General features: G+C 39.5%; 1 protein-coding gene across 1 annotated transcript in view; it reads left to right on the top strand.

Moving 5' to 3' along the window:
• Nucleotides 1-24,650, top strand: part of PDZRN4 (PDZ domain containing ring finger 4) — a 148,214-nt gene that overhangs the window by 102,766 nt on the left and 20,798 nt on the right. The window contains exon 4 of the mRNA XM_042466458.1: nucleotides 23,202-23,300. Within this exon, the coding sequence (XP_042322392.1) occupies nucleotides 23,202-23,300 (99 nt within the window). The remainder of the gene's footprint in view (nucleotides 1-23,201; nucleotides 23,301-24,650) is intronic.

Here is a 24,650-nt window from a genome sequence, read left to right as displayed (position 1 = left end):
TAAGAGGATGCTGATCCACCACAAATACAGGAATAAGTGGATAGCTACAAAGATAGGTCAGTGAATCATGAGTAAAGAATCCTTAATCTGAAGTTTTTGAGACTCTCTGAGCAAATGCAGAATACTCTTCTGCACAACTGATTCACATCCAGGGAATGGTAGTTTATTCTGGCTCCAGAACTCTCTGACAGAGAAGGCTTGTTGTCTCACAAAATTGCACTTCCCAGAATCCCCTAGCATTGAGCCAAGGCAGTTAAAGAGGTCTCAAACTGGATTATTTCTGCAACATGTTTTGGACCATAATAGATTTGTTCATGAATAGAAAAAAGGTTGGTTTTGGTATCATATAGAATATTGTCAAGAGATGCCATACTAGATATGTATTTGAAATTTAAACAGTATTTTTCCATTCGTTCCATTCATTCATTCCAGGGCTTCAGGGTCAACTTAGACTGGTGTTCTCCTGGGGTCGCTAAAATGAGTACCCAGCTTGTTGGGAGCAGTTAGCTTACATATTGTAAACTGCTTAGAAACTTGCTTAGTTTAGTATGAAGTGGTACAGAAATGTGGCTGCTATTGCTATGCTATATTACAGTCACACAATTTAATAATGGAAAATTGTAATAAAATCTAGCCAAGATCCATTTATATTTTGGAATCCAGTGCCAACTGTATGGGACTCTGTTCATCTTCCCTTCCTGCTGCAGATCTTGAAGATATCAGAAACTCATTGTATTTCTCACTTCAGTTACAGCAGAAATCAGTAAAAAAAAAAAATTCCATTAGTACTTTGCCATAGCAGCACAACCACAATTTAAGAAAAGAATGGCCAATATTTGAACATCATTTCTACCTTGTTATCTGAATTTCCATACATCATATAAAGTTTTTCTGATGTCATGTACCATCTGGTCATTACTTTGAAGCATTTCCCCCATTCACATGTGTATAATGAAAAATTTTGCCGCCTACTAGACATCAAAAATTATGTGTTCTCTTAAGTCTTGCCCTCAATTTGATATGTGATTCTTTATATGTCCTCAAAGTTATGTTTGAATAACATTTTTTATTAATTTGGCAAGAGATATTTCCTGCCCTAAGAGCTAATTATATTAAAAAGCATGCTATTTCTTAAGAATGATATACTTTCTCTCATTTTCTTATGGTATTCTCATAATGGAATATCTCCATAACTTGGAAAATCATTAACCAAGCATATGGCGCTTTAAATAAGTGGTCACATCTACAAATAATGTTTCTGATCTTTTTTTTTAGGCTGTGCATCTTTGTTAAAATCCAAAATCTATGTAACTCTTGCAATAGGAATTTTTAAAGATCATTGTTTTTTTCTTTATATACCTCACATTATAATCTGGTTATAAATGATGGTGCCATTTCACATATTTTCCTCTCATTATTTTATTTATTTGATTAAAATATTTTATAATCCAACCATCTTCATTTTTTGCCATTGGCTTTTTGCATATTCTCTCATGCTAGAGACAAAGACAAAAGGGCATTAGCCAGCACTAACTGCCTATCCACCTGCCATGTTCCCAGCCAACTTCCCTCTTCACCATTCGTGGGGTTGTTTTAATTCCAATCAGTGTTTTTGTTACTCTGAAGTTAAGGCCATTAGTCATTCCAGAATCTCATTGTCAATTTCCTGGGAAGACCATCAAGTCTTTGTTGCAGTGCAAGATAACATACCCCTGAAAGCTATGAAATTAGATATAATTATCAGCCTCAGACATAGACTCTTCATGCACTGTGTGCACAGACAGTCTTCCACACACTGTGTTGCCCTCAGATGCTGTCTGAGCTATATTCCACTTTGCATAGTCTTCATGACAGGAAATATTACCTTTTCTACAACCCTAAGCCTCCACTGTTCAATTTCTATACTTCTGTTTTGGTTAGCTTTGTATTAGCTTTCTGTTTTGGTTAGCTTTTGTCTTAATTGCTATAAAATGTTTGTATTCACTCTTAGTTAGTACTGGTATAAACAGGTACAAATGATCTTCAAATTACCAAGCCTCTTGTAATGCTCCTTCAGCTAAGCAATTCCCCCAGCATTTAAAGGAGATGCTAATACAGTTGGTAGGGACCTCAAGTCCCCTCCACCTTTTGGGAGTAACAATATAAATTTAATCTAAATGTGTACAGTAGTTGCCCCCTTATTTGACAGATTAGGCACTGTCAAAAAGCAAAAATAATTGAAATACAGAACACATATTATTGTATATTGTATTACTGTATAATCACAAATATAGGTATGACTACCTGTACAGTGCTGCATTATAAGCACATGAAACACCACAAATGACTTCTACAGTATAAAGTGCACAGAAGGCCCAAACAGAGGGCCCATTTAAGCTGTCGTCCAGTGAATTTCGGAGCATGGTGTGTAGAAACCAATCATCATGAAGCCTCCTAGAAGTTGGGCAGCTGCCCAGATGCAGGCAGCTTCATGATGCTCTAGAGGCATGGCGTTTACACACCACGTGCCGCTGGAGCATCATGGAGCTGCCATGGGGTCACAGCAGATCTTATCCACTCATTTTTCAGACAGGTTCAAGGCAGATTGGGGCCACGCCGTGTGTTTGCCATGGCCCCAATCCATCTTTGGAAGGGGTGGCTTAAAGCCACCCCTTCTGTCCCATCTGTTTTCCCCACAGTGAACAAAAAGATGGAGCTGAGTTGAAACACAAGCAGTGCACAGTCACAAAGACATCATGCAAACATCAGGGATCCCTGGAGATGCAGTGGTTAAATGCCAGTACGGCAGCCACAAAGTTGTGAATTCAATCCCAGGCAGGCTTCTAATGTCCACTCAGCCTTCCAGCCTTTCATAGGTTGGTAAGATGAGTACCCAGCTTGTTGGGGGCAATTGGCTTACAGATTGTAAACTGCTTAGAGAGTGCTAGTTCACTGATAGGTGATATAGAAATTTACTTGCTGTTGCTATTGCTGTTGCTATTGCTATTGCTATTGTTATTGCTATTGCAAAGCACCTCCTTTTCATTCAGGTTCTGTAGTTCTGTTGTTGTGTGCTTGTAATACAGTATTGTACATTTCTTTATACAGTATTGTACATTTCTTTATTTCTTATATTTGTTGGAAGAGTGTGCCACACATTAAATGATAATTATTTAACATAAAAGAGCAGATCATCTAAAAGTGATCCTCCAAAAAGCAGCTCCCTCAGAGGTCAGAAACGAGAGACACAGCATCAGTAACATGCCTGAGTGCTTCGTTGGAACTGCAGAGAAAGCGACTTGTGCCAGTGGCAGCAGTAGTGCCAGTCAGCACAGAAGGATGTGTATGTAGACATCCATTCAGCATTGTTAGGGAATGCTCTTGATTTTGCTACCAAATCCAGATCAAAAGGTGAGGGTTTTTACACCAGTTTAATGGGAGGGGGAATAGGACATATTTAGTGCAAAACTGGCCTCACATCATGAAGACAGTTCACACTGGAATCTGTGATTTAGCCCTGCATCATGTAAAAAGGTCGCAGCGAGGGCAAGGGAAAATACATTTCATTAGCACATGTAGACATGCCCATAATTAGCATTAAGTATAAACAGCTTCCCAGTGGCATAGAAATGGTTCATTTGGTAGAGTCTGTTAGTTTCATTTTAGCATGGCAGATCAAGGCTGAGAACAGCTGGAGTAAGCTTTCCTGTTACCAGCCTTCTTATATTGTTCGCATGATTGTTGGAATTAGAGATGAGTCACATCTGGGACTCTTTCACACCATGCAATTATAGCTCTACTATTTCACTTTAACTGCCAAGGCTGCATCCTATGGAATCCTGAGATTTGTTGACTGATAAAGTTAGAGCTATCTGGCTGACAATTCTGAATACTGCCCCCCCCCCCAAACTGCAGATCCCAGAAGCACTTTGATTTTCTTTATCTGCTTTTACACTATATAAGAAGGGTGTACCTATTACTACCCTCTTTACTTATAAAGAGTGCCAGTAGTACAGTTGGCCAGGGCCTGACAATTACAGTGTGTCAAATCTGAAAAATGAAAGAATCAAAGATCTCTACCTTAACTTCTGTAAGTAAACTCTCAGATACTATTGTAAACATTTTTGACTCTTTTATGAACAGAGTATGTTCACAAAATATTCATAAAAATTTCACAATAAGATCATTTTACTTGTAGCTGTTAAGTCAGAGATCTATGATACTTTCATTCTTCAGCAAAGGCCTGGCACACTACACCATTGTCCTTTGTGATTATACACATGCAAATTAACTTCCCAAATACATAATCATCCAATTATATCACTAAAGATCATATATTTCAAGATAGATTTGCTTCAAGCAGGCTGATATGTTCAGTTTGCCTGTATATTCTATGGATTTGTACCTTGGCCAAACACCTTGATTACTTACGTCTGCTAATGAAATCCATATCCATATTTCTGAATTTGGACTTTGAATTTCCATATTTCTGAATTTGTTATTTAGCAAATTTCTCATCTTTATTATACATAGAAACTGTAGAAGTGCTGTCTTTGGCTGAAGTCCTGAGCATTAAAAGTGCACAGAATGTAACAGTAAAAAACCTGTAGCCATTAAAACTGCAGTATTTTTCTTTATATCTACTGAGGTCATTTCCCCCCTAAAAAGTATTATGAATCAAAAAGAGCTTTTTACTTGCTCAGAGCTCCTTGAAAGTGCCCTGAGCAAGTGAAAGTCAGATACCAAATCTAGCAGCCACCAGAAATAATTTAATATAAAGGCCTTGGAGAAATATTGTCCTCTTTAACCACAGCCCTAATAAAAGATATATCTGTTATAGCCTAGAACAGTGAAAGCCATGAACAGGGTTATAATTTTCCATTGCAACACTGGAACACTTGAAGAGAAAGAAAACTAGTACAGAGGACAAAAAGGTCAATATGACAAATGAAGGGAATGTGCAAAAATATATATATCTGGGATAGGGTTTTCTAGTTAATACACTAGTTTTGTAATGGAATAAAGAGATACTCCCACTGGAGTTGAGAAGAAACACCAACACAAAAGTGGCAGTGGTATCACTGCACCAACAATCTGGCTGTTACAATGGAAGACAGCACACAAGTGCTGAGGCCCTTTAGCCTGATATTTCAAGGTGGTAACTCCCAGGATCAAGTTTATAAGTCTAGAAGTGTCTCTATTGCCCATTGTTAGGTTGTTGATGATGTTGTTGTTCTTGTTGTGTGCTTTCAAGTCAGTTGTAATTTATGGTGACCCTATGGTGAACCTGTCATGGTTTTTCTTGGCAAAATTGATTCAGATGAGGTCTGCCATTGCCTTTCCCTGAGGCTGACAGCATGTGACTTGTGGGTTTCATTGCTGCGTGGGGAATCATACCCTCGTCTCCAGAGTCATAGTCCAACACTACTGCATGCCCCACTGGCTCCCCCAATGTTAGTACTGCACCATAATAATGTTCTATCTAGTCTTCTATCTACACTATTGAGGGAAGGCAGTGACATTTTGCTGTACACTTTTGCATTGTTGTTGCTTATTGAAAAAATATTTCTTATTACCTTAAGAGTTGGTAACAGATGTTAATTCAACAGTCAATTCTATAGTTTCCTTTATTTTAGCTTGTTGTTGTTAACTGCCCTCAAGTCAGCCTTGACACATGGCAATCCTGTAAATGAATCCCATTGTGGGACAAAGGCAGGATATAAATCCTTGAAATAAATACAATAATAAATCAATGACACATTTGTCATCAACTGCCCTGCTTAGATCCTACAGCCTTGTGGCCATGACCTCCTTGATTGAGTGTATCCATCTGGTATGTGGTCTTCCACTCTTTCTAGTACCCTCCAACTTTCCCGGCATTATTGCATTTTCTAATGAGACCTGCCTTCTCATGGTGTGGCCAAAGTATGACAGCCTCAATTTAGTCATCTTGGCTCCAGGGTGAGTTCAGGCTTGATCTGTTCAAGTACAGTTATTTGTGTGGTATCTGTAGAACTCTTCTCCAGCATCACATCTCAAATGAGTTGATTTTCTTTCTATCAGCTTTCTTCACTGTCCAGCTCTCGCATCTATACATGGAAGTTTATCGCACCGGGTTCTCGGCCCGGCCCGACAGGAAACGGAAACGAGTGGGGGACGGATTTTACCGCACACACCCGTCCCTCACTCGTTCTGTTCCCCCTCTCTTCCCTGCCCTTTCCGTTCCAGAGGGGATGCTTTATGAGAACTGTTCAGAACAGTTCTCAAAAATTTCCCCCTCTGGAACGGATTAAGAACGGAAGAGAGGGGGAACGGAACGAATGAGGGACGGGTGCGTGCGGTAAAATCAGTCCCCCACTCGTTCCGCACTCGGCCCTGCTCCTTCCGTTCCGTTCTCAGAACGCACGGAAGGAATGCAGTGCGATAAACTTCATGGTGTTGGAAAATACGATAGCTTGAAAAATTCTAACTCTAGTGTTCAAAGATTTTATCTATTCCTCTATTTAATTGTTATTATCTTAGAGTGTACGCCTTGGGCAGGCTTTTATATACTTAATTTTACCGACTTTGTACAGCACTGTGTATAATTACAGCGCTCTAGAAATAAAGTTTAATAATAATAATAATAACAGATATATCTACACTTTAGGATCTTATACAGCTTTCATAGCTGCCCTTCCCAATCCCAGTCTTCTGATTTTTTGGACTACAATCCCTATTCTGATCAATGACTGATCCAGATATGGGAAATCTTTAACTATGGCGTGTTACAGACCACCCAAAACAGGCAGTCTGCCAGCACCATCATTTGCGGCAGTGAGGAGCCCCAGTGGCCAAACTGCGAGGCTCCTCGGCGCCACAAAAAAGCCCCCAAATGTCACTTCTTCTTGCGGCGTGCTAATGATGCTCCAAGGCACCAATGGCGCACTCATTACATCATTAGCACCACACGATGTATGGATGCTAAGCATCCGCTACGTCAACATGGTGGCGCCCATGTAGAACGTAAGGGACGCCCCTTCCTAAGGCTCGGCGCGTACTTTACGCCCGTTTGTAACGGGCCTATTTCAGTTTCCTTTTCTTCTAAATTGAATTCCTTTACCTCCTCAGTGATGATTACTTTTGTTTTCTTAAAGTTCAACAGCAAATCTGCCTTGACACTTTTCTCTCTTTCTTTAATAATTGTTTCAAGTCTTTGATGTTTTCTGCTAGTATTATGGTGTTGTCTGCATATCTTAGATTGTTGATATTCTATTCTACAATCTACACTCCTCTTTCTTCCATGTGTCAACCTGCTGTGTGTATTACATTTTCTGCTTAGAAGTTGAATAGATAGGGTGATAAAATGCAGCCTTGTCTGACCCCCATTCCAGTTGGGAACCATTCTTTTTCTCTGTGTTCTGTTCTGATGGTAGCCTCCTGTCCTAAGTACAGATTATGCATCAGTACAATCAAGTGTAATGGTACATTCATTTCGTACAGATGACTCCATAGTTTTTCATGATCTATACAGTCAAAGGCTTTGCTGTAGCCTATAAAGCACATGCTGATTTTCTTCTGGAGTTCCCTGGTGCTCTCCATTATCCTTTGTATGTTAGCAATGTGATCCTGAGTGCCTCTTCCTTTTCTGAACCCAGATTGCACCTCTGGGATTTCTCACATCATATGTGATAAAATATACTACAAAATTTTAAGCACAATTTTTCTTGCATGGGAGATTAGCACAGTAGTTCTGTAGTTGCTGAATGATTTTGTGTCTCATTTTTTATTAATGGGAATGTATCTGTGGGCCATTTTTTTGTTTTCCATATTTGTTGGCAGATTTTAAAACTAAAGTCAATTCTGTCTCTGTACATTGTAGTAGTTCTGTTGGCATATCATCATACCAACAGAACTGTTCCTAGTGATTTATTCTTCCAGTTGCTTGGAGTATTGCTTTTACTTCACTTTCCAGAAATTGGGGTTCATCTTTTTATGGTTCTTCTTCTCATTTGTCATTTCTCATTTTTTCTCTTTCTTCTATATACTAAATCATGTACATGTACTGTCTGTCCCCCACCCCTCTCTTTTAAATCTAATCTGGATATAAGTAGATTCAGTGAGGTGAAACAGAATATCAACTCAACTGATGTCATACTTGCTTGTTTTTAATCATTGCATCTATTTAGAAGTGCTCATCAATTAGAAGAGAAAAGCCTGACATTCAAAGCGGATGAGATTGCTATCCTTGGTAGCTGTCACTGTTAATGAATATGCCAATTTATGGGCTTGAATTGTGTTCCCCAAATCAAGAATATCACTAGGGTAGAGGCAAAAAGGATACAAAACTCATGAGGATAAATCTGTCATTGTTATCTCTAACCATTATGTTGGTGTTAACAGCAAAGTGGGGAATACATCAAACTGGTAATACTCCCCCTCCCCCATGGTTGCATGTAACAAGTACAAGGCTACTCCTCTTTTCACTTGAAAGATAAATAAAACTCCCACATCAGTGTTGCTGTAGATAGTGTTTCCCCCCCAAGGAAATGAAGAAAAGTGAGCTTAATTTTGCAGCAGCTTGTTGTGTGGCAGTACTGGTTTTTTAAAACTGTTTTTCCATAAGGAAGGTGCCTACAATATTTTTTTTTTCTTTTTTCTGTTAGAACTGATACAAATCATCCACTTCGGTAGGCTTCTGTAGATGCCAGTGTTTCACATCGTCATGCATTCTCTATAACAAAACCTATCCAAACCCACTTTTTAGATGTGCACCACTATTTCAAAGTCACACATTTAGTCCATGGATTGCAAAGGCTTTGCTGAATCAACTCAAAAAGAAGAAAATTTTGTGGCATATGAATTTCGTAAAGATAGGGTTGGCACCAGATGTCATTTGACTTGGGAAGCTAAGCAGGAACAGCATTGGTTAGTACTTGGATGGGAGACTGTCAATGAATATCAGGTGCTGTAGGTTATATTTCAGAGGAAGGAATAGACAAAACCACCTCTTGAGTATTGCTTGCCTAAGAAAACCCTATGAAAATTATGGGATCACCATAAGTCAACAGACATCTTGAAGGCATATACACATACATGCAGAGAGAGAGAGAGAGAGAGTCAAATATATTGATGAGGAGCCATGTTGGCCACACAACAGAGTACAATAACATCCATATTATCTTAACTAACATCAACAACAACAACTTGACAAAATGTAGCCCTGTGACTATAACATTGTCATATTCTTCTTTCTCCTGTATGATTTTTAACAACTTTGCCTAATGAAGAAGCCAGTGAAGCTTTGAAAGCTGGCATGATATATTTTGTGCATTTTGGTTCGTCCCATAAAGGTATTGCTGTTTTGTGGATTATGTATGTTACTGTACTTTACAGGGTCAAATAGTAATTGGATTGTATGTGGGAAGTACACTCCAGACATAAGGGAATAAACTGAGCTCCGATGCGTACTTCACAATTAGCACTGGGTTAAATCCTGGCCTAGAACTATGTTACCTTTGTTTCAGTACTCTCAAATCCCATCTAGGCATGCTCTTAAAAAAACCTACACTAAAAAACTTTATGTCTGTCCACTTGTCTCACAGAGATAGCAACTGGCCCTGAGCTGTGAGTTGGCTTGACAAATGTTCTAATATGTTGCTCTGATATGCAAACTCTCACCACAGAAATACAGTTTTCAGTGACCTCTATGAGGGAGCTGTAAAGAGTAAATGGTCATTAGTCTGGCACTTCCTCAGCATTTGGCATACACAAGTGCCCTAAACTGCAATTCAGACAAATGAAGCAGATTTCTAACAGCTGTCTAGCATTCAAGCGTTCTGCTCTGCAACTTGACTTTAATTAACATGCTGAAGTAGTTTTCACAGAGTTGTAGCATGAAAAATGTTCAGATATGTGGAACTGCAGCAGTTTTAGCCATTTTTAAACCACTATTGTATATTCATCATAGAGAGAAAAGTGTTGATCAGAACATATGCTACCACATCTGCCAGATTGCCTGCATTTTGATTGGGCAGCTAGGTGCTTGAATTATGATGAAAAGTTTCTTTCCTTTTGTTCAAAGAAGCAACAATGATACTACTTGCTTAGCAACCTACAAGGCAGTAATATGATGGCCACTATATAAATTATGACTTCCATTTTTTATACAGGAAATGCTAATTATGTCGAGTTGGTGTTCAGTTTATTCAAATGAAATGAAGATACAACAACTACATAAATGTTCTGTACAGTCAGCACTTCTTATACACAGATTTTATATACACGGATTCAAGCATACACAGTTTGAAAATGTTCAAAGAACTATAAATTTCAAATATCAAACCTTGGTTTGCCATTTTTTATAAGGGACACCATTTTGCTATGTCATTATATTTAATGGGACTTCAGCATACACGGATTTTGTTATACATCGGGGATCCTGGAACCAAACCCCAGCGTATAACAAGGGTCCACTGTATAACTAAAGATCACCATAACCTACAAAATATTTCTGCAACAAGAGCTATATTTTAAAGTGAACTATAAATTTTGGAATGAAGCTTGAAAATAACAAGGTTTTGAATTACAATCTGCCCTCCACATTAGTGGGTGTTAGGGGTGCAAGACCACTGCAAAAAGTGGAAAAACTACAAATATGTGGGGGAAGGCAGGAGGGCATGCACACACATTCATCTTCCCCACTCCCACTTTGGCTGGATGAGGCAAGCTGGCCAAAGCATGGGGGGAGGTGGAAGGGGCATGTTCACACCCTCCCTGGCTGCTCCCACCCTCCTGGGCTTTTTCCCCCAAGGGGGAAATCCAAAGGAGGAGGAGGATTGTGTGTGCACCCTTTCCAGTCATGCCATTGATATACCTGCGAATAATCAGATCCGTGAATGTTAAACCTGTGAAAGGCTCTCTTTTGACAATCATATTTGCTATGAATGCAAGTAAAGGAGGGCATGGGAGGGGGAGCAGCCCGGAGAAGAACCATTACAATGGGAAGAGGCAAATGTGGCTTGGAGAGTCAGCCTTATTATGATGGTAGAATGGGAAGCGACAGGGTGGTGGTTATTCCCAAGTTGTCCCTTATTTCAAAGAATTGGCAACAGGCCCCTGGGCTGAAAATGCTGCTGCTCAATGCCAGGTTGGTAAATGGAAAAATATCTCCATCCAGGACTTGATCCTGGGATGATCATGCTGACCTGGTTGGATGAAGTTGGGTGTGTGGGGTTTGTGTGTCAATCTCTTAGGTTCTTTGTACAGCAGCAGGCAAAGCCTGGGGCACAGTGAGGGAGAGCTGTAGTGTTCTATCAGGATTCCACCTCCCTATCAGGTGCCCTGTCTCAAAGTCTGCTGGGTATGACTGCGTGTTTTTGACACCCTGTCAAATAGTCTATGAAATAAATGTCTTGCAAGTTTTTCCAAGGTCTTAGAACTTCAATTTATGCTGTAGTGAGCAGTATCAAGAACAGGTCTTTATTTATTAAATTTTCATTCATACCCTCAAAAACTGACAGATTCAATAAGAGTCCATTTGTTTTGACATTTGGTTTAATGGTTCAATAATTTATTTCTAAAATTGGACAACTTTATGACAATATAGGCACATATGATCAAGTGTTCCTTCCACCCTCTCTAGCATTTTTCAAATATATTCTTATTGATTTCATGTAGCTTTAATGGATATGAATACCATCAGTGGACCACATGAAGGTTGCTTTTTTTGTGTGTGTATGCTGATATTGAGGCATGAGAATCTCTATATTTTATTCCACTTTTATTCCTTTATGTTAATTTTTGACCCATGGGAGGCCACCTCCATATTTCCATACTTCATATTGTTCAATGGTCACAACACAGAAGTGCTGATGTGGACATGCGCACATTGAATAATATGGGACACACACCATGTTTTTCCCATCAATGTGGCTGGGGGTGGGGGTGGAGGCAGCAGTGAAACCATGTAGATGGGAAAGGTCCACTGTACAATCAATAGAAAATGAAATGAAATAACAGTCGAAATAATGTCACAGATTAAGCTGTGCTGAATTAAATTTGGTTTATGTTAAAGTTTATTGGGCACAGGATTGCAACTTAAAAGATGTAAGAAAATTAGAAATGTTTTAGGAACTGTAAGTTCTGAAAATGGAAGAAAGACTAAAGTAGGAGAGTTGGTATTTTTGAGTTTTGAGGGTTGGAGAATTGGCTCTATTTTATTACAAAATAAGGAGATACACTGTTTCTCAGAATGTGTGTGTGTGCGTATTAATAAGCTAACATTCATTAATATTAGGAAAATACAGCACTTAAATGGGTGACATTACTGAGGTTTCATCTTTCCGGAAGGATTAGGTAATACAAAGCCAATAAATAAATATATAAACATTCTGAAGATCAAGTAGTTCTTGAGATTTCTGTAGCCAGGAACGCTGTAATCCTTAAATAATTTTTACTCCTCCTTGACTTCCTGATGCTACATACATCCTACCAGGAGCTTATAAGCGGAGACTTAAGTGTGCTTAAAAAGGAAATGTCAGCAAACCAGTTCAATCCATTGATGTTCCACAGGCAATAATAGCTTGCATGCTCACACCCCATTACCCTGACTTTATAAGAGACTTTTAGGAGCAAGCAAGATGCATAAAAGAATAAATACATCTGACCAACAAAAACAATTGCTTGCTTTCATGCTTGCATTTCTTTTTTTCTTTTTGCTGAGCCAATATATGTCTGCTCTTTTGTATTTCTTGGCTTCTTGCTTCCTAAGTCCACTTATCATCTTCCTGTTTCCTTCACCCTGAACCCAAGCCAGTTTGACTACCCCAACCCACCATCTTGGTAGGACCCTTTTCATAGGAAATGGTACCGTTGTTATGTCATTTTAGTACAGTGCGCCCTTGCTTTATGCAGGAAATCCATCCCCGTCCCCCCGGGTAAAGCAAATAGCACATATGCTCGAGCCCGATTGACAATAAAGGGGCTTGGGCATGTGGTGCGGCGCAGGTGCCATGGTTGCACACACCATTTTGTTTCTGTAGTGCGGCTTTCCGCGTAAGCTGAAAGCCGCGTAAAAGGTGCCCACGTATGACGCGGGTGCACTGTATTAGGTAGTGTGTATTTGCCTAGGCTTTTAACATTTTAAAGTTGCTTTATACAATGCGCCCGCACCATAGGCAGGCACCCCATACGCAGTTTCCTGCTTATGCAGAAGCCACATGACAGGAGAATGAATGGCATGTGCGCCCACAGCACACACACTCTCCCGTGCCACGAGAACGAGCCCCATGCAATTGAATGGGACTTGAACTTATACATTTTTTGGGTTACATGGGGGGGGCGGGGGGCAGAACAGATCCCCTGAGTAAGCCAAGGGACCACTGTACTTAGTTATACAGATGTTGGGGTTGTCAATTATTTTTATCATCTGTTGTTTTATTGCCATGTGTTAGTGTCTTTCCCACTTCCCCATCTCTTTCATGCTGTCCTGAATCTTGCTAGATTCAGGGGTAGTTTGAAAATACTTCTCATAAATAAATAGTGAATTATTAAACTCAATCCAGTTTTCTGGCCAGCTTTGGACATCACTTGCCAAACACTTTTCAAAGCCCACTCCATCCAATTTTACTTAGGCAAGTATAATGCCTGAGAAAACCCTAAGAAATTCATGGGGACATCATAGGTTAACAAGCAAACTTGAAGGCACATACATGTTAAAAGCAGTGCATTGATTTTACTGGTTGGGGGGAAAAGCTCTTCCAGGCACTATCTCTCTGCAGGACCTGACAGAGTGACTTCAAGTGAAAATGAGGTAGAAAGAAAAGCTGGTTTTGCAGCTGGCTTTGTTTACTAAAAAGACAGAAAAAGCAGCAAAAAACAACTATATTCAATGCAATCTGTTTCTTAAAGGGGGAGGACAGCATGGAATCTAAAACTCTACTCCTGACCAATCTAAGAGGGGTGTAGTTAAACTGGAGGTACTACATACTACAGGCACAACACACACGGATTTTTTCACCCTCTGCTGCGAAGAAAATTACTGGAGACTGGGTCAAGGAGGCAGGTCTAAGAGAAGGGAATGTCAGAGAGAGAGAGAGAGAATTTCTTTCTGTGTGTCTATCTTTTATCCTTTTCCTAACAGGGGGGGGGGGGTTGTCAGTCTCCTAAGAAAGAACACTTCTGCATGGTACTTGCAAAAGGGCACAGGTAAAGTGTCCTTCAGGTTTTGATAATGGCCCTTAAGTGGTCTGAGCAGTAGAGACAATACGTTTCATACACTAGACAAAAAGTCAATCAGATATGGACATTTCCCTCATAATGGGGGGTGTACCAGTCTAAGCCAGTTTGGCAGAGTCTCCATTCCATGGAAGAAAACAAGCCAGTTAAGCACTGGTTGCTCTCAAGCAAGAAACCATTTCCTAGTCAGCAGGAGAGTGGGAGTTTGGAAATTTCCAGTTTGCCTTTAGAATAATGCTTGGTTTTTCCAAGATGAACAAAGTGTTTAGGCCACTATCACCTCTAGCTTGTCCATTATGAATTCTTCAGGTGTTGGCAACAGATAGATTTCCTGTCTTATGCATCCAAGTCTAATATTCATATTTATTGACCATAATATGTGACATACAGACACACACGCACACACACACACACACACACCAGTTAAGGCTGTTCTTGGACGGGGTTATCTTGACTCCAGTAGTCCAGACACTGGTAACTTGGTAGAGTGTGTTCTGTGTGAGGTTGCCCTTCGTGTTGCTCAGGAAACTACAGCTGTTATGGAATGCCTCAGTTAGGCTTCTGAATAATACAACCTAGCAACAGACAAGACCTCTCATGAAAGAATTGCATTGGTTGCCTATTTTGCTACCACGCTAGATTTAAAATGATACAGTCAGTTTAGAAAGCCCTAAACAGCGTGAAATTTTGAGGTCCGGGAGACACCTTCTCTTAAAGATATATCCAGTCTTTGAGATTATCTAGAGAGGCCCTCATGGTATTTTCTCAGCCTCATAAGGACTTTATTCACTTGTTGAGATCAAAGTGTTTAACGTGGTGCTCCATGTATGTGGAATTGTGCATCTGGATCAACTCAATTCCTCTCAATTACAATATGTTTAGTTTTCGGAGCTTATCATTTATACAAGCCTTCTCTACCTGATCCAACCTGGCATCTATTTCACATGCCACATAACTAGTGTCTGTTCATATGTTTATTGTATATTTGTGTATTCTGTATACAGGCATACCTCTGCTAGCAAAGTGAAGTCTTTTTACAGCCACTCCCAGCCCTCTCCCTTACTTCTTTCTCCAGCTTTTTTTTTTTTAGAAACATTGCCATTGGGAAGCTGCCACTATGATTTAAAGTGAATTGCTGATCAGGTTATATGTCCATCGTTTCCACTTGAAAATGGTTCTAATCCTTCTGTGCTTGGTTTCAGTCACGATGAAGTGAGGCAAATGCAAAAGAACCTCTTTCCTCACACTAGTTTTTGGGCAATTTTTTTGAAAAGACCCAAACCTGAACCATGTTCAATAAGTGGAAACAACGGGTCTTATTCATATCAGTGGGTTGCGCCAGCTCTTGTCGGCTTTTCTCAGCCAGCCCTCGTGCTCTGCTGCTGTTCTCAAGAGTGCAGCTGCAGAGCACCATCTTAGGTGGCTCCTCTCCCACAACGCTCCCTGGTCACTTCTGCTCATGCTCCGACAGACTCAGAGTCACCTCTGGAGGGGCCAAAGATGAGGAGGAAACAGAGGAGGGCCCAGGAGTGCTCTGGCCAGGCTCCCTGGCTGAGGCAGCCGAAAGTGGGTTGGGGCAAGGGAGAGGATACGGAGCTGTTGCCATAGACAGAGAGGGTCCCCCAGAAGGTTCCATCAATCAGTGGCAAGGTGAGGGGCGCACTGGATGGTAGCCTATATGGAGGAGGCAGAGGAGGAGCTGCTGGGGCTCATGTCTTCCCGCCATGCCACCACCCCTCCTCTATTGTTGCTGTTGTTGTGTGCCTTCAAGTCTGTTGTGCAGTTTTCTTGGCAAGGTTTGTTCAGAAGGAGTTTGCCTTTTCTTTCTTCTTCCTCCTCTTCCTCTCTCCATGACAGCCGTTCTTCCTCTCCCCCCTCAAGTGTGAATGACAAAGGGGAGTAAACGTGGAGTAACCAGCCCTGCAGAGACTCAATCACCAAATAGCCTGGTTTCCACACCAGGTTATTTTGTAGTGGGAATGAGCCCTCAGACCTTTGGTGCTATGCTGCAGCAGCATGTCTGCAATAAACAATGCACTACAACTTAAGCTGGAAAAGTATGGGATCTACTCTAGCTAATCTGTGCCTGCCTGCATTGGGCAAAGTAAACCCCAGCTGCTTTCAGAATCCCTTAGTAAGCATGCATGGGCAGCTAAATGGAAAGAGATGGTGGGGAAGGGACAGATAAGCCTGCTTCTGCAGCTAACCTTATTATGTTAACAAAACATAGATTTATACATTTGTCACCAAAGTAGAAATCTTAAGAAAAGAGTCGGCTGGAAAAAGAAACAGTCATAACTTGATACATTTTGGAAGAACCCTGCAAGTGACCTCTAGAAAGTTCAACTGCTTATGTTAACTTATTCAAGGCTTATCTGGCCTGGATTTTCATTTCATATGTGTATTTTGTTAGGGTGAATAAAAAGTTTGTTGAAACATGTTGAACTACTTTTCTTTTGTGGTATAGGAACTTAGGACTATTCTTTCAATGTTCTTTCTGTCTCTGGTACCAAATGGTCTGTTGAAAGAAGTAGTGCCCAGGAACATATCTACTTAATTAAGTGAGGTATATCTGTATTTTATGTCTAATTGATATGAACCACTTTTAAACTTCTGAATCTAATTTTGGGGATATCATGTGAAACAGCAGCTAGTTCAGTTCTGGTAAAATTGGCAACCAATGTGATTTTTCTTTTCAGCACTGCATATAAGAAGGCAGAATGGTCTTCTGTCAAAATTGATAAGTGAAAAGACAGCAGGAAATGCAATTTTATTTTGTTAACTGCACAGCTGCCAGCAGTTCCAGCTTGTTTACATCTCAGCTGTCTTGCTCCATAACTTTTCTATTTCCATTGAAATAACCACAAATACTTGTAGATAGGGTTGTCTCACTAAAATCTGCATAACATAACACACTGGGAGCATTAGAGAGGAAAGGGAGGACGATTTCATTAAGTTGTTTTCACAAGTGAAGCATTTCAGTAGGCTTAAAAAAAATCTTGAGCTTTGCCAAGTCTCTATAGACATTTTGGCAGGATAAACTGTAAATTCTTATAAGCAGAAAAGCTCCAGGAGTAACGAGGCAAAATGCTGTAAAAATGCTAAGATACATATTTCCTCCTATAGTCAGAATATCTAAAGGATAGAAATTCAGCTCAACATTAAGAGGGCAAGGGTCACTGTTCTCAAAAACGACTAAAGCTATAAGAAATATGGCAATATAATCTATAACACAATTAAGGAAAGACATAGCATCAAGAGATAGCACAGTTTAGAGTTCAACATTGACTTTCTTGACCTTGTATATGTGTGCTAAAAAATCTTCATGCATATGTTGCAGTAAACTAAACATCTCTGACTATAGTTACAAAATGTTCAGCTGTATGTTACAATAATTACATAGTGTGCAGTTTCTTTTCTTATTTTTCTTCATTCTAAAGCCAGGGGAGCAACTGGGAGGCAATGTGATCTGGAATCATATGCAGCTTGTCACCTACATTCACCCCTCTAAAGTAACTGTGGGGCCCTTACTTTAGAAATGGGGTCACTGCGCAGGAAGAGCAGGTTTAAACATTTCCTTTTTAGCCCCCTCCCCATCCTAAAACCCCATTTACAGTACAGAAATAATTCAGGATTAATTCAGGTTATTTCTTTTGTGTTTACACTTGCCCAGAATGCACTCGATGCACTTTTTTGGGCTACCAAAAAACTTACTTAACCTGGGATATCAATACCCATTTTTTCCTTGAGTTTTCCTGAAAGATTTGCATCAATCCAGCAATTCCTAGAGTGAACATATTAATCAAATCCATGAATAATCAGATCTGAAAAAGTCTATAGCACAAGTGCGGAGGGCCAGTTCTTGACTAAACATGCCTTTGTTGACCAACTATGAAATAAAAAGACCAGACACAAATAAGTGGATCAAACAAGGGTCAATTTATTGATCTAAAAACCTATTTTAATGTTTGAGGCCTGGGAATAAGCAAAAAGATAAACAAGAGGGGAGCAACCTGGTCCAAGTCCAACTGAGGCCCAGATATCAATGTACGAAACCTCCCAGCTATCCCTTGGGCATAACATCAGACCCCGAGGGCAATCTGAAAGGCCATTGGTTGATACCTTGGCCAGTCATCTTTGGAAGGCCAAAACTTGGAGATCTCCCTCCCAAGTCACTAAACTTTGTAAGGGTGAGTAAACCCCAGACAAGCCCCAAGGACAGTCTCCTTCCCACACACCCCAGTCACTTACCCCATGGAGGCATTTCCAGAGACCAACCCTCCACCACAATGAGGTGCCAAGGTGTACACCGATCTAAAAATCTTCTCTCCCCACTACCTACTATGGGCAAGGGACAATCATCTGCTACCACACTGCAGAATTGATGCAGTTTGGCTGCATCTACTCTGCAGAATGAATGTGGTTTGACACTGCTTTAACTGCCATGGCTCAATGCTGTGGAATTCTGGGATTCATAGTTTTGTGAGATATGTGGCCTTCTATGTCAGAGAGCTCTGGTGCCACAACAAACTACAAATCCCAGAATTTAATAGCATTCAGCCATGGCAGTTAAAGCGTTGTCACACTGCATTATTTCTGCACCACAGATTCAGCCTTTGACATGTTTTTAACTGCCATGGCCCCATCCTATGAAATCCTGAGAGTTGCAGTTTGTTAGTGCACCAGAGCCTTCTGACAGAGAAGGCTAAACAGCCCACCAAACTATATATCCCAGAATTCCATAATATGGAGCTATGGCAGTTAAAGCAGTGTGAAATTGGATTAAATCTGCAGTGTAGGTGTAGCATCGATTTTTTCATTTATCCATACAGTTGCAGTGGAAAGTCATTTGTACATTGTTAAATGGTCATGCCATTGTGGAGGTGGTGCAGGATAATAGTACACTTTTGGTACAAGGAAATTAGTTCATGTGGAGGGAAAGAATTTATTTCCTACGTATCTGTTTTGTTTCTGTTTCCTTGCCATTAATACATAAAGGAAATTGGCTTCTCTTTACTGCTTTTTAAAATCATTAATGCTTTTGAAGAGAAACAAGTTCTAAAAGGATAGGCTGGTTTGTTGTCACAACACCTACTTGGGCGTCTTGCAGTCTCAGCCTCCATGTATTATATATTATGAGATTGAAAAAAAGTGGGCTTTCAATTTGTCATAGAGAATAACATTTATGAAACAAGATACATCCTGTTTCTGCTAACTGACGGAAATAAATATTTCAGTTTTATTGCAAATACAGTGGAGTTCGATTTAGCACATTTTGAATCCACAGATTAAAGGCAGGTATATTCCAAATGCTGATGAGAAGAGAAAGGACTAGACTTTTTTTCCATGTCTAAATATAGTTCTTAATTGATTTGGGGCAGTATCACTCCTTGATTGAAGACAACATTTGTAGTCCTTGATCAGTAGAAGTGAAAAGAAGAGCACAAAATTGTATTGGGTGCAGAATTCAGCCTTTGACAAAGCAACATTTCTTTTCTTTTCTAAAACAAGCTTCTGTGCTTTGTGATTGCAAAAAAAAAAGGATCTGGAATGTATAAAATCTGGAGGGAAGGAAGCAAGATTTCAAGTGGACAAGAGTTGGGGCTTTTGCATTGATCTATTTGTTATGTACTGGCTACCTATTATAAAAGTTTAAACAGTGTGTAACTGCCATTTTACTAACATTTTTGCACTACTAACTAGGCCAGATGTTTTAACAAGCCCTTATTTGTGTGGCAGTAATTTTCAGAGTACTATGAAATATACTACTGCCTGAATAATTCTATGAACTTTATGCAGTACCCAGTGAACAATTTTGAGGAAGAGGATCATAAAAATATTTCTAACAAAATGAGTTTGGAAGATTTACCTGTGATTTCATATGATAGGGATAAAGTTGTAAATAATGTAGATGTCCTATACCACTCCATAGTTACACAAACAAAGTTCATAATTGGTTTGGGAAAAACATCCTTCCAATACACTATTAGGCATGGTTTGATATTTATTTATTACCTATTTATTTCAAGATACTGAAGAAGTATATAGATCAAGTCACATTAATTATTCCCCTGTTTATTTTCATTCTTAAACTCTTGAATCTCAGAGCAAAAGAAGATTGCTGAATTAATGCAGAATTTTGTTCCCAGATGAGGTCCTCAACAGAAACTTAGATAATAAAGATAATAATAAAGATGTATCCAAATATGAATATAGCTTGCATTGCTTCCCTGTGGAGCATTCTGTCATATTCATTTCATGTTGATTGCCATTTTCCTCATCTTCATTAGGACTAAAAGTGTCTGTCCCTGTGACGGATAGGTATAAAAGAGATATTTCTTTAATGTATGTAAGCTTTGATGTATTTTTTCCTACAAAGTAAAGATGTAGGCAATACAGCAAAACTAACTATTTGCTGATTGAACGTTACTACATAAAAGCATATATGTATATACACAGTATAGTTGCATACTTCTCTAGTGGCTCTATATAGCAAACTCTCACAATGCCCCCAAACTATTTCAGGTGAGTCTTTTTCTTTCAAGAAGTAAGTCAAAGAAAGTTTTAACACAGTAGATGACATTTACAACCTACACTTCTATCACCTGAAGAAATTGCAGTATTAACCTAGTTGCTGGAGGGAATAACGACTTTTAACCTAGTAATGGAAGGTTACAGTCCTCAACCCACTGTTCTATAACCCTGGAGGCTGAGCAATTTAACCTCTTCTCCTATCCTTAGAGAATAACCTCTTCTGCTGAACGTGCCTTTTCAGCTCAGAAGGAAAAGATGACCTTTACCTAGTTTCCCATCCTTCACAGTATGAGTCATTGTCATTTAATTAATTGTTTCAAAAGGTCATTTTTGTGGCAAAATACTGAGAATTCTATGTTCACTGTAATGTGTGTAGGAATACAGAAAATCCTACAACTGAACTTGTCTATAGAAAAGGAGGAATCGATGTTATGTAAGTGGCAAGTGTGGTACAGGGGATCAGGTGTCAAACTGAATTTGGCCAATACAGAATAAAATCAGATCTCTGCTAAGCCTTGAAAGTAGGGGGCTTGTCGAGTTTTTTTTAACTGAACAAATTCATTATTTCATAATGGGAGAAAAAAAATCATTATCAGCAATTTTCCCTCAAGAAAAGTACATCTCAAACTTTCCGTAGCTGAAAAATTTACCTTGTACATTTCTCCTCTATTCCATGCAGATTTACAATGGGGGGGGGGGGGACAAAACAAAACACCATACTCCCCCTTTAGCATTCCCCATCCTGGGGAAACTACAGATGTTGCAAAATGCAACATCTATAATCCCTAACCATAAGACAGACTAGCTGGGATATGCACTTTTAATAAAATTAATACATTAAGGCAGCTCTTCACTATGTGCATTTTATTTTATTAATATTTCAGGTTAAGAACTGATGTACCTACATAAATTTAAAAAGAATCCAAATTTCAATCAAACTATCACATTATCCTCTCCACTGCTCTTCATACTAGCCACTGAAAGGCTAGCCCCATTTTATTCTTTGAAGAAAGCCTTTCTCATACATGAAACAGGAACAGAAATTTTAAGAACATCACCTCTCAGGTGAATGATGCTAGAGATGTATGACAGGCCTGGAAGAGAGCTTCATTCCCTTCCCTCATGCAATTTGATGTCATATTAGCAGTGTGTGAGAAGAACATGTACAGAGTGGTGGCAGCTAACAATTGGTTTGTGTGTATGTATGTGTCTTCAAGCTACTGTTGACTTATAGTGATCTCATGAATTTCGTAGGGTTTTCTTAGGTACAGAATACTCAGAAGTGATTTTTCCACTTCCTTCCTCTGAAATATAGCCATGTTTGAATTTAAAAGTTTTAAACATACACACACAGAGATTCAGCATAGATAATTTATCAACTCTAACAAGTGAGAGCAAGCAAAATATTACAATGCTTCAGTACAATGTAAATATTTGCCAAGAGAGTTACATTCTGCATTCTCTATATGGAATAATATAGTAACCCAAGTTTTCTGGATCAGTGGTCAATGCTCAGTATGCCAAAGGAAACTATCTGGCCCAGTTCATGGTAAGAGGAAGACTGAGATGCATTATTTCTTTTTACAGCTTTCTCTAAGGTAGTGCTTGTTTCCACCACCCCCTGTGATATTACAATTGTGAGAACACTGTGGGCCCATTTTAGTGCACCTTGTGGCTGATTGGTGACTTGTCTGTAAATGAACTTTCCCCAGGTCTAGGATCCTGCCCATTGCACCTCAACAACTTTCCTTTTGGTGGGCTTCAAGCCCACAAATTTTATTAAAACTAGAATGTGCAAGTCATTGTCTCACTTCATGCATATATTACACAATATCCAACGCAACCCTGTGTTTGCATCATATCTTGATGAAAATGATCATTTAAGATCGTAGAACTTTAAAAGACAAAAGTTAAGACAAAACCATAGCCTGTGAAATGAATTACATTTTCTAATTATTGTTTATTATTTATATTACACCTAACAATGTACTATGTCCTTTATGTGATTTGGCAGGTAACTCTAATTTTTGTTTATGGTGTAAGTGGCTGCTGGAAGACTGGCACTCACAAGAGATTGATTGATTGATTGATGAATACTCTGTCTTTCCCATGTCCTATAAATCAATAGTTGGCTTGATAGAAGTAAAATGACTCTATAATATATTGTCAGTCCTCCATTCTGTTTTTGGCACCAGTGAGTACATGACAAATTTTGCTTAATGGCTTCCAACTTTAGTATATTTGGGAGTCTATTTTTCTAAGAGGGCTTTTACTAAGAAAATTGGAAGTGCAGCAATATTAAATAACAATCATTGTCACTATAACCAAAAAATGTCTGAGCTTTGAAGCCAATAATAGAGATTATATGTTTGTAAAATTCTGTCTTGTAATTTATGTACAAGTATATAGCTAGTGTTTGTGGCATATTTTATTGTCAGAATAAGCATCTTACTGTAATTCATTTTTTTCAGGAAGTTGAGCTTTGTCGCATTAGCAGTCAGGAAAAGCTTGGATTGACAGTCTGTTATCGTACCGATGATGAAGAAGACACGGGAATCTATATCAGTGAGGTAAAGATGTGTGACAGTTGTACACATTGGGAGAGGGAAGAAGAAATACTATGTAGCCCAACTATTTATTTCCCAAGGTTGGTCCTTTTCAATTAGCAGTCTGGCTAAAATTATGTTTCCCATGCTGTATAACTGTTGCCAATGCTGTATAACTGTATTGCAAGTGTGATCAATGTGCTTGTTTCAAATGCAACATTAATATTAAGAAGAGTGCCGGAAAGGTTTGAGCATTGCTTGAAATTGCTATTAATTTCCAAAAGGATGTGAAACATTAGGAAGGCTTTTTATATCTATTTGCTTCTGTTGCAATGCAATTAAATTGGCAATTTCAGAAGAGGGAGAAAACTAGAAATGTCTTTGAAAAATGTTGGAATGTCTTGTTTGTTTAAAGAGTTATCCAAGTTGTAGATTTTCAAAATTCATTTCAGTGAAGGCCCATTCCAAAATCAAATTGAAATAGATACATATATTTAACATCATTTTAAGAAAGTGTATTCTTGTCTAAGAATTTAAATGTTCACATATTTTGGCGTGTTACAGACGCACAAAAAGTACGTACTAGGTACGTACTAGGGTTAGGAAAGGGTGTCCTTTCCGGACGCCCTAACCCTAGTACGTACCTAGTACGTACAAAATGGTGGTACCCATTCTACATGGGTGCTGCCATTGGGACGTCACGACCGCGCCACCTCCAAACGGAGCGGAGCGGAAGTGATGTCCTGGCGCCGTGCGAGGGTGCCTGGGGCGCCCTTTCCGTGGCGCCAGAAGGAGCTCCGAAACGGAGCTCCTTCCAGGTTTGTGTCACAGTGCACAGCCTTTATGCGGCTGCGCCAGTGACACAAATGAGAAAGGGGCCAAGCGTCCCCTTTCTCTTCGTCCCCACCACTGTTGGGTGTCCTTGGGACATGAAGCCCCAAGGACACCCCTTTCCAGGCCACGGGGAAGCGGTCTTTTGCCGCTTCCCCACGGCCTGGAAAGTGGCAGATTGGGGCCTCAGAGGCTGCCACTGTGACAGCTGAGGCCCTGATCCAGCGGGGAAAGAGGCGGGTACAGGCCGCCCCAAAAGGGCGGTCTGTAAACCGCCTTTGTTTTCATCTGTGCAAATGAAAAAATCCAGTTGGTCATGATCACACACTTGTGTGGGCAGTTTACACAGAAACCCTCAAATCATGTTTTTTCATGTTTCAGTTATATTTACAAATGTGTGTACTTTAAACATGAAAAGGATTTTAGCACACATACACATTTTTGTGCCAAACCATACTATTTTGCAAATAGAATTATTTTGCAAGTCGAAAGCACTCTGCAAAACTTTTTTTGCAACAAAAAAAAAAAAAGTTCAAAAAATCC

Source organism: Sceloporus undulatus, chromosome 5 (genome assembly GCF_019175285.1).
Source record: "Sceloporus undulatus isolate JIND9_A2432 ecotype Alabama chromosome 5, SceUnd_v1.1, whole genome shotgun sequence".
Taxonomy (NCBI): domain Eukaryota; kingdom Metazoa; phylum Chordata; class Lepidosauria; order Squamata; family Phrynosomatidae; genus Sceloporus; species Sceloporus undulatus.
This window is presented reverse-complemented; position numbering and strand designations above follow the sequence as displayed.